The following is an 11,058-nucleotide window of genomic DNA, read 5'->3' on the forward strand; positions in this document are numbered from 1 at the left end:
TACATTAGACAGGTCTTTATTTATTAATGCTGAATGTGAATGTGTTAATGCTGATGTTAATGCAGGTTGGAAACTGATCCTTGTTGCACTTTTCTGTTTGAAACAAAGTAACGCTCCATTTTCATTCACAGCATTCTCAGTTCACTGTGAGAAACTCGTCATCTCCTGCAAATACATAACAAAACAACACAAGCGTCACAATTCTCCTTTCAATTTTGATAAAAACATGTACAACATTCATGAAAAAATCTGCTATTTTCTGGTGTAATGTGTGTGTCCCACCATTTCTCATCATAACGCCGCAGTACTCCTCACACTCCTTCTTGCTATAGAATTTATTGCCGTTGCCCTTGCAGCCTCCATATTTGAAGGACACACACTTCCCCGTGGCCGAGTCGAAGGCCCACAGGTCTGAGAACACTTTACAGGGACCAGCATCCATGGGCAGCCTGCAGGCGGCTGAGGGACCAAATAAAGTGTGTGTAATAAAACCACACCACAGACAGATGCATTGAGAGCAGGTCACTACACCCCCCCCACCCCACACACACACACTCACCCTCAGTGCGGCAGCTCTGCAGACACTCCTTTTCAGTCACAAAGTTGTTCTGGTTTCCCATACAGCCTCCATAGGTGAACATCTGACAGGCCATGATGGAGGAGTTGTAATGGTAGCGCTGCAGCATCCCAAAACACGGACCTGAGTCTGGCTGGGACTTACACGCTTCTACACACACACACACACACACACACACACACACACACACACGGGTCATTTAACTATAATATCAAAGCAACTCTTTAATTATAATCATTTTTAAATTATAGTATATATTACATGTTATAATTTATTATAACCCTAGAAGATTATAACATTCTATAATATCAAAGCAATAATCTTTTTCCCCCCTAAAGATTTATCATTACATAAACTGGTCAATAGTGACAGTAAAACCATTTAAAATGTTACTTTTAGATTTCTATTTCGAATAAATGCAGTTATTTTACATGTTCTATTCATCAAGGAATCCTTTAAAAAAGAACCATGGTTTCCACAAAAATATTGAGCACCAAGTCAATGAAATTGTAATATTCAGCTGAAATTAAAATTATATTTTACAATATTGTGTTTTTACTGTATTTTTGATCAAAACGATTTTTTGATTAAACGTAACCTTAAAAAAATATAAAAATAAAAAAAATTAAAAAAAATCAACTCAAATTTCTGAACAACAATGTATATTTAAAATCTTTATATATATATATAAATATATATGTGTGTGTGTGTGTGTGTGTATGTACACACACAAACATCCCCGCCCAAATAATAATTAAAACACATTGTTTTCTTGCTAAATTTTAAAAACTAGCTCAGCTGTGTGGATAACCAATCAAAAGGCAATTTTTTTTTAATTATTACCCATGACCTTAGTAATTTTAATAATAATAATAATAATTTAATTAAATCGTTACCAACCAGTCATGAAATCTACAAAAACACCCAGTAAATAAACACTTACATTTTATACTTTATTAAACCATAACACATTAATTAAAAATGTGTCAATTACCACATATGATATTTGTTTACATACATATATGAAAGCACATAAGTGGCACTATTGCTCACCTGGTCCTCTGAACATGGGTGTATCGTCACCCGATCCCTCCTCAGGGGCCGGCAGGACCACATTCCTCCTCGCCCTCTATTGAGATCGAATCACATGACAGGATTATTAAACACGCTTCTATCAGTCACATAAATAATTCTGTCAGATGTGACAATTATTTATTCCCCCTCAGGTGTTGTTTGCATGGATTCAGCAGACTTTAAATCATTCAAACGTTCTCCATTTACGTCCCACAAAACACAGGTTTGGAACGACATCAGGATGATGTCATTTTTGGTAACTATTAGCTATTAGCTAAAATGTAAATGTTCAGTGTTTATGGTTTTAGTTTATGGTGTGTGAGCTGAGGTCTTCACCTGGATCTGTGGTTCTGGTGTGACCTGCTCACCTGGAACACATTCACCTGACGACACAGAGCCAAAAATAATGACATCTGGTCTGAATAAAAGCGTGGTTTGCATTGGTTTGTGTCGTGAGGGTACCTTTGTTCTTTTTGATAACTATAGTGTCTTCACTCATTCCCTGCTCAGCCACCAGAGTCTTGAAGTCTTCCATGAGAGTGGGTCGCAGCTGCATAGCACGTCCTACACAACAAACACAACCCGTTCCCATTCAATGATCAAAACTGAATGTTCTCTGAATGTTCAAAATGTCCAGTTTTTAAAACTTTAAGGGAACATTCCATTTGATATTTTTTGGTCGCATTTTCTTCCCTCCCTACCCTTACCTCCCCTGCTTGCTCTCTCGTCTTGTCCTTGTCTAACACTGAAGAGACTCTCTCTGCACTATTCGACAAAACCGAAATTATGGATCTGATCAACTGGTCTCTTTACACAATTGACACCATCTTCTTGACTAGAAGTTTGGGATCGGGAGAGCCCGGGTGTCCTGCTGGAACTTTCGCAGCTGGCTACACGATGGACGCATCGGAGAGGTGGCGGGTCGTGTGTCTGGCGGCTCTTTCCGTGGAGGACATTGAAGACATCTACCTATTCGGAACCATGATAACTGGGTTTCTGCTGATTGGATTAGGCGTTGCCCTGAATTATCGGAGAATTAAGGAGACGGGAACAGCTGTCCAAAACCTCACAAGGCTGCCCTTCATGATTGAAGCAGTCGGCAGAGCGGTCGCCTCTGAGACAGAGACTATTAACCGCAATATGGATTCGATCACGGATAAGCTCTCGGCTTTGGAAAGGAAAATTGATGGACAAGGAGATCAGAATGGACAATGAGAATAGCTGTGAAATTAGGCAGCTGTTCGCCCAAAGACCAAACAATCTAATCTCTTTTCGGCTTCCCAAAACAACAGAACAGCTTGGCAAGGTTGTTCTGGAATCTAACTCCCCGGACGAATGCTGCAGGGAGACGCTCTTTCTTCCCTCCCCCCCTCAACAGACACCTTGTGATTGTCGAGTGTTTGGGCTCCGGCCAAGGTCGTTTCCATGGCAATTGCTGTGTCGCACCACAATCTGCGGACTGAGACAACTTGTTTGGAGTGCCAGCGCGGCGGATCTCTAGGCACACGAACTTACACATACACACACTCATACGCTCATATATACAGATATTCATTCACCTCCCTTTACCCACATCCAACGCCTTTCCCGCTTCTTCCCGTCAGTCTGATAACGGGTCTGTGTTAGCGCTGTAATGGCTGCAGACCGGATGGCTGGTCGTCTGAAATGGATTACTCTCTGCAAGTTCCTGTATTGACTGTGCTCTATGCTGAGGTTTTTTGTCTGTTCTCACACTGTACTCCCGTTCAGGAGCATAGTGTGAGGATTATTTTTTTCTCCTTCCTTTCCTCATGTTGTGCTGTATTTTCTTCTCTATTGCATTTCGTTGCCTTGTATCTACATGTGCAATGACAATAAATTGAATCCAATCCAATCCAATCTTTACTCAATATCCTAATGATTTTTTGGCATAAAAGAATTATGGAGAATCAATCCATTATAAATCATTTATTGTTATTGTGAATAACATGCAATCATGTAATCAGTTAAAGAGTAACTGTAGTCTGATTACAAGTATTTCCAAATGTAATTGAATCTAATCATAAGTACTTAATTTTTGAAATCTGATTACGGAATCCAGATTACATGTAATCAATTACTACCCAGATCTGTTACTGAACACTGTAAAAAATGACAGTGATTTTAATGGTAAAAAACTGAAAATGCTACAGTAAAAACCTGTTAAATGGTTAACGGTAAGTTCCTGTGAAATCTACAGGGAAAACCCGTAAACTGACGTTCCCAGAATTCCCTGCGTTGCATTTCAAATTATGTTTGAATTTGATGTTTTTTCTTTGAAATAACTGTTTCTTCTTATCAGTTCTGTTTATTAGGGTTGTATGTTACATCTAATGTTGTTAAATTAATGTTTATTGCATATTTCAGTTTAATGAGTCTCACCATGATGGTGTTTAGTGCTTGTGTGAATGATACTGTCCACCTTCTCTATATGCTATTGTTTAAAAGTTGCTTGTGATGGGCTTTGGTTCATCATGTGACTTTCTCATCACCACCTATATTTGGTGGTTATCAGAGTATTTCAAAGGTTCAAAACAGATTTCAGCACTTCAGTAGGTTGGTATATTAACATTATATCAGTTAATGAAATTACTGTATTTAACTGTAAATTTAAGTTAAAACCATAAAACCTAAAATGACGTTACCGTATTTTTTTACGGTAGAATTCCAGCAACCACAGCTGCTGTTTTTTTACCGTAAATTTTACGGAATTTGTTTTACAGTGTAGTATTACTCTATACTCCCCAATGTTTTTCAAATATACACTCTTAAAAATAAAGGATCCATTTAGACAAAAAAGGTTCTGCTATGGCATCGTGAAGCACCTTTATTTTCAAGAGTGCAATATTTTTACATTTGAAAATCCCTAGAAACAGTATGCAGTACTATTTTGATTTGAGATCATGAAAGACCAATACTAATTGTGTTCCAAGAAGAAAACAGATGTTTTACCGTAGAGTTTGACAGATGTGGTTTTTTCACCGCCTGGTTTTTGTTTATACATCACCACCAGAGCGTACTCATCGTAGTTTGTGTGAACCACATAGGTGTCCACGTCAGCATTCCACTCTACATGAGCAAAGACACATACACAGCAGTGAAATGACGCAAGGACACTCTGTGATTGACAGCTGTGGAGCTGAACTCACTGGCGTTGTGGTAATGAAATCTTCCAGGGGTTTTGGTCAGCTGATATTCTCCACTGATGGATTTACAGGTGCCATGTCTGCAGAATAAACACACAATGCCTGTCATGCGGGGTCTGTTTTGAGTAGTGTGTTGATTGGATGTGCTGTACCTGTGGCCGCTCCAGGTCATGCTGATGGTCTGGGTCGAGCCGCTGGACTGCAGCTCCATAGAGCCGATGGCTGCATCTGCCTTGTGACGCTTCATCCACGGGCATGTGGACGCAATCGCAATATCATACCATTTGCCCATCAACTTCCAGAGGAGACGAGGAGGTCAGATTAAGAAAAATAAGGTCAATTAGAGGCTCAAATGCAGGTGGATGTGGACGCATTAGAAGGATCACATCAGGCCAGATTATAATATTCATGGTAATAATGCACTGCACTGCATAATTATTGTTGTATAAATATACATTACAATTGATTTTTTTAATTTTCATTTATTTATTTTAGGGGCATATCTTTTACAGAAGTTATAATTGTTATTAAGTTATTATTATTACACAATTAATACTTGTTTTGTTTCATGTTTATTTCACGTTAAAAATTTTGTATATATTATATGCCATTTCTTGTTTTATATAGCCTACTTTCTCATACAATATTTTATATTAATTACAATATAAGAAACACTAAAAAACAGATAGCCTTTTAAATAGAGATGATTTTTCTTCACCTATTTCATGAATTGATTTGATTTATTATTGACTTAATTTATTATATTATTAATATTTATAGTAACATATTCAGGACTGCATATATTGCCATTTTTGTTTTATACAGTCTGCTTTCACATAAAATATTTTTATTACAATATAAAACATCACCAAATTGCAAATAGCCTATAGAATTAAACACTTATTTCATGATATTTCTTGAATTGTGTTATTTCATGTTGTATATATTGTTTTCTTTTCCTCTCATAAGAAAAGTTTAAATGTAGTTTATTTTTATTACAATATAACATATTGACAAAATGAATAAATAGCCTATAAAATGCTTTAAACACAGATAGTTTTGTCTTTTTACCCAGTGTTTTCTAAAATTAGTGTACGTAAACAGATTCCCATTGTGACAGCATACCACATTTATTTTGACCACTGGGACATGTTGTCACAAAAGCTTAATAAGTGATAAGTCAATTATGTCTTCTTTTCCCTGGGCAATAATAGTGGAAATAATGTCTAGTTTTTTTGGCTAATTTATTTTTAGTTGTTTGTGTCGAACTGACTACACAGAAATATTTTACAAGTGTAGTAATAAGTGTGGCAACTAATCCAGGTCTGCTCTATTCACAAACAGTTTCTTAAACCTCCAAAAGGCATAACTTACCCGGGTCACATCAAAGTTTTCCTGGGGCTGGAGGACAGGCTCATCAGGCAGCGGCCCAGCATGCACCAGGCCCAGGAGCGGCAGCAGAAACACCATAACAATACACTTCATTCTGACTCTCTGTGATCCAAATAAAGTTGTGAAGAACCACGACTGTCTCTCCATCCACAGGACATCGACCTGCTGGCCATGTGTGCAACACCACCCCCAAAACCAGTCCAGCAGAACAAACAGAACAAAGGTCTTCTTATCTGCCTGTTGACTCCAACCTATTTGTGCTTTGTGTGCTTGTTTGCTCTGGCTGAAATTCTGACATGTACAACATTAATATATTAGCACGATTCTATGAAATAGTCCAATAATAAATGTTTTGAATTTACAAAACAAAACAGATTTGCTCTGCAACAAATACCATACCCTTAGAATTAGATTTGTATGTACAATTACCAAACATCTGTCACAAAAATGGCATCCAGCGAGCGTGATTTTTCAGTCACAAACACAATAACCAGTTCATATTTTTCCTTTTAACACAATCTTTGAGAAAAGAGATGTATACTGTATAATTATTTGCACATTAACTTTCATTTCTCATGCCAAACTCCAGACACATGAATACACACAATATGAACAGAAAAAAAAAAGTTTTATTTTTGCCAGGAAAGATCATCAGAGATGTAATGATATACAGTGTTTTTTCATAAATATAACTAAGCATGATGATACGTTTCCTCCAGCTGAAAGAGAGATAAACAAGTAAAAAAACAATATTCAAACTGAATGAATATCTTCTGGTGGTGTCACGAGGTGAGAAAACGGGGATTGAAAAAAACTAGATACGAAGCTCTCACTTACCTAACTTCCTGAAGGAGGACAGTTTTCTAAAAAGACTAAACAAAAATGAGAAATTGTGAGAATTTTGCAGACAGTACAACTATTTTAGACAGTCAATAAACATTTAAATGGATTGTGAACAAAGGTTGATTCTTAAGCAATTATTCGTGTCCAACCATGTATAATCTTTTAAAAAAAAGTACTTCAGCCACACTTAAAAATATGACTGAATGTCATTCACTGCATGCAAATTAAATTCTTCCCTGTAATATATAATAATGCTGAAAACAGTGTGCCAAAAGAGTAGTATGTGTGAATTCAGAGCATTCGAAAAACAGTCAAAATAATCCGATTAAAAGTACCCGGATGACTTGCTACTTGTTACTACTTGTAAAATGTTATGTCTATATATTAAATATATTCACATATAATATAAATATATATACACATGTAAATATTTTCAAAATATATACTGTATGTGTGTGTATTTATATAAACCATATTTTGGATACGATTAATCGCGATTAAACCTTTGACATCAATAGTGAATTTATATTATGTACATATCAATATAAACAGTACACACACATATATATATATAAATATATATTAAATATTTTTGTTTTAGAGTTAATTGATTTTACAGTCCTATGCATGAGTTTCTTTTTCTTCTACTGAACACAAAAGAAGATAATGTAAAGAATGTAAGCAACCAAGTAGCTGACAGTACCCACTGATATTAGTCCTCATAGTATTTTTTTTTTTACATACTATAGAAGTCAATGTCTACAGTCAACTGTTTGGTTACCAACATTCTTTAAAATATCTTTTTTTGTGTGTTCAATAGAATAAAGAAACGGTTTGGAACGACATGAGGGTGAGTAAGTGATGACCCATTTTCATTTTGGGGTGAACTGCCCCTTTAATTCAAGTCCAGATGAAGTCAAACTTGCGGGTGTAGGTGATTTGAGTGGTTTACCAGCAGCTGGTGGAGTCAGTATGGAGTCTTTAGAGAATCCTTGAGCTGTGGCATACACTCTGAACTTCTCCATCACATCTGCCCTCAACTTCTTAGTACGACCTACAGTGAAATTACAGGCACTGAGAACAATTTACAAAGTCAGAGGAATAAGAACGCCCTTCTAAACAGCTTTAGTTGCTAACGGTTGTTTATCACAGACTCACCATAAAGGGCCACTTGTGTGAACTCCTTGTTAAACTTCTTGTGTTTGAGGACCAGGGCGTACTCTGTGTAGTTGGTCTCCACCACAGTAACATCCTTCACCCGTCGGTGGCCTTTAAATTACGATAAAAACTGAACGGTAGTATCTTTTTCTCAGGCTCTGATCAGTCATATTTGTCTTATGTTGACTCACGAGTGCTGTAGTAGGTGAAGACGCCGGGCACAGATGTCTTCTTATAAATGTAGACCTTAGAATGACAGCCAGAGGAACTGGAGATGATCACAGGAGATGAGTGAATATAATATATTTAGTGCTGTCAAACGATTAATCGCATCCAAAATAAAGGTTTTTGTTTACATAATATATGTGTGTACTTTGTATATTTATTATGTATATATAAATATGCCCACACACAGTATATATTTAGAAAATATGTACATGTATTTACTTATATTCATATAATTTATATTATATTTTCCGAAATATATACATGAATGTGTGTGTATTTTCATATACATAATAAATATACACAGTACACACACATATATTATGTAAACAAAAACTTATTTTACTTTAGATGTGATTAATCATGATTAATCGTTTGACAGCACTAAATATAATATAATATCAGTTATTTTAGAAACTATTCTTAACTGTTTTAATGAAAACAAATGACAAGAATCGTCACACAGTATGTGAATATAATATATAACAATTTTAAAATGACAATAACAATCTTTTTGGAACTATTCTAACTTCATTATGAATTAAAATGAAAACAAAATAATTTTCTGAAATATGTTTCTCAGTATTAACGGAGTTCAAAGTGCTGTTGTTCTGAATACACTTATATATACTTGTTGTATGTAAAAAAACTTGTGCAATAGTATTATATATATATATATATATATATATATATATATATATATATATATATATATAATTAGTTTTACTGTATTATATACAAATAATTTTTCCTCTGAAAACAATCGTAGGTGAAAATGGGTGTCCTTCACCTCAAACTCCACATGGTCATGTTGACGTTCCCGTTCTCCTTCAGCTGCACTGTGCCCATAGAGATGGTGAGTTTGTTTCTGTGCCGCACAAAACCTGGGGAATCATAGGCCAGACCGACCCGATACCACCTCCCTGCAAACTGAACAAACACAGTCCAGCTCACAGATATCCCATCTCAAGAAAATAAGCACAATTAGACAAGGACGTCTTGGGAAAACAACAGAGAATACAGCCAAAATTTTTTTTTTGCCTAATACTAATGTCCAATCAGCATCAGATAACAGAACTGATATTTTGTGCGTCTTCCCTTAAAAAAAATTTTTTTTTTCATAAAATCTCATGAAGATGCCTTGAGAACTTGGCAGAAATCACTCGGTTCTTGTGACCTTTGCCCTGAGCTGTTTGTCTGCACTGTCTCTACCGTTAATGCAATCGCTGTCCCCTCAAACAGCCCTGTAGAGCATTGCCCCAATTAACATGTCAGTATTTCAGCCCTAGACAAGAAAAACATCCCTAAACAAACATTATTCAGCTGTTTCAATCTCACACAACACCAGCCTGAACTCAACAAAGACCCACTTGCCAAGCTGCTGTTTGGAAATTGATACTAGTCCAAAACCAGCATAACGGAACATGCTGTACAATCCTACAGAAAAAGGCACCTAAATGTCATTTCATGTGTTTAAAACATCAGCTAAAGTACAAGTTCTCACCCGCTGAAGGTCTAAGTTTTTCTGCGGTTGGACGCTGGCGTCAGACAGAAGCATCAGCAAAAAGATGCTCACCAAGCCGATCTTCATGGTGACGTTGTAGGAACACAGCCAGGGAATGTGGACTCTCGGGGTCTGCCAGCCACATTAGCTCCTCCCCCTCAGCCAATCACATGCAAGAACACACACCTAACAGAGAGTCCATTCATTGAAGGTACCATGTTTGAAATGTACAAATATTACAATTTCCATCCCACAAAGTCATAAATGTTTCTATACTTTACACGCAATAAAGTAAACAAACAGGAGCAACTACAAAGAATTAATTTTTTTTTATTAATATTGATTCTTGGATGCCATTGTTTCGAAAGAGCATGATTTACAGCTAGTCTTTAAGACTAGAGGACTTCAGTGTGACGCGGCACACCTCACACACCTCCTCTACATCAACACACACACACTCGCTCACACACACACACACCACCGGCTCACTCATAGTTTCCCTTCTCTCATCTGCCTCTGCATGTTGTTCCTGAGTACTGAACAGAAATAGACAAAATAAAAGTGCATTTATGATCAGCCTTTTCAGAGGGGTGACAAATCGGTACAATTTATAAACAAAACCAAGGAAAAAAAGGTCAGTTTTCCTCCATAACTCACAAAACACATTGGCTTTGGTGCTCAATAAAACAAGATAAAAACATAAGTTGTTACTTGAAAATGGTCCTTTGTAGCTTTAAAGCTATATTGATAAAGCAAATAAAAAAAATCCACAGTAAATAATTTGTTAAATATAAAACATCTGATATCTCTCGTAAAATAATTAGCAGTGAAAACATGAACTCAATTTTGGATGGCAACTCAGCCATTGTGTGCATGAGGAGGGAGCGTTTATCTCCTGAATGAGCACAATCTAATGGACACACATGAGAACAACAATGCATTTCACCTACTGCACGCTGATAACGGGAATGTCACATCATTTCAAGAGGGAAAATAATAATAATAATAAAACAAATTAGACACACACTTGCACACATAAACTGATCCTTTGCAACGTTTAAATTGGGACTAAATCAGAAAACAGACAGCTTTTTATGGTACAGTGGAAATTCTCTAAGTAT

At 36.4% G+C, this 11,058-nt stretch overlaps 2 protein-coding genes across 2 annotated transcripts; both read right to left on the minus strand.

Moving 5' to 3' along the window:
- On the minus strand, positions 1 to 6,372 carry LOC306865819 (protein AMBP-like). The gene is made up of 10 exons (XM_079410647.1): positions 6,190 to 6,372; positions 4,968 to 5,110; positions 4,819 to 4,895; positions 4,622 to 4,738; positions 2,114 to 2,215; positions 1,988 to 2,034; positions 1,631 to 1,706; positions 560 to 727; positions 283 to 459; positions 1 to 165 (listed from the first exon to the last, which is right to left on the minus strand). The coding sequence occupies exons 1-10, from the start codon at positions 6,352 to 6,354 to the stop codon at positions 137 to 139; spliced, it is 1,101 nt and encodes a 366-aa protein (XP_079266773.1). The 5' UTR covers positions 6,355 to 6,372; the 3' UTR covers positions 1 to 136.
- A 444-nt stretch (positions 6,373 to 6,816) lies between these two features.
- LOC306865820 (prostaglandin-H2 D-isomerase-like) lies at positions 6,817 to 10,036 on the minus strand. The gene is made up of 7 exons (XM_079410648.1): positions 9,938 to 10,036; positions 9,224 to 9,363; positions 8,400 to 8,476; positions 8,209 to 8,319; positions 8,003 to 8,104; positions 7,045 to 7,079; positions 6,817 to 6,926 (listed from the first exon to the last, which is right to left on the minus strand). The coding sequence occupies exons 1-6, from the start codon at positions 10,022 to 10,024 to the stop codon at positions 7,045 to 7,047; spliced, it is 552 nt and encodes a 183-aa protein (XP_079266774.1). The 5' UTR covers positions 10,025 to 10,036; the 3' UTR covers positions 6,817 to 6,926.
- Positions 10,037 to 11,058: the final 1,022 nt, after the last annotated feature.

The sequence above is a fragment of the Barbus barbus genome (genome assembly GCF_936440315.1).
Source record: "Barbus barbus genome assembly, chromosome: 47".
NCBI classification, from domain to species: domain Eukaryota; kingdom Metazoa; phylum Chordata; class Actinopteri; order Cypriniformes; family Cyprinidae; genus Barbus; species Barbus barbus.

What these genes read in the sequence shown, in the direction of transcription:
- LOC306865820 (XM_079410648.1), bottom strand. Translation starts at nt 10,024, where the DNA reads ATGAAGATCGGCTTGGTGAGCATCTTTTTGCTGATGCTTCTGTCTGAC. An exon ending in ATGACCATGTGGAGTTTGAG is followed by an intron (nt 8,477 to 9,223) that starts GTGAAGGACACC and finishes GATCATCTCCAG; the next exon opens with TTCCTCTGGCTGTCATTCTA. An exon ending in ACTGACTCCACCAGCTGCTG is followed by an intron (nt 7,080 to 8,002) that starts GTAAACCACTCA and finishes ATTTTTGTTTAG; the next exon opens with TCTTTTTAGAAAACTGTCCT.
- LOC306865819 (XM_079410647.1), bottom strand. Translation starts at nt 6,354, where the DNA reads ATGGAGAGACAGTCGTGGTTCTTCACAACTTTATTTGGATCACAGAGA. An exon ending in CACATCTGTCAAACTCTACG is followed by an intron (nt 2,216 to 4,621) that starts GTAAAACATCTG and finishes TTTGTTGTGTAG; the next exon opens with GACGTGCTATGCAGCTGCGA. An exon ending in AGTTATCAAAAAGAACAAAG is followed by an intron (nt 2,035 to 2,113) that starts GTACCCTCACGA and finishes CTGTGTCGTCAG; the next exon opens with GTGAATGTGTTCCAGGTGAG.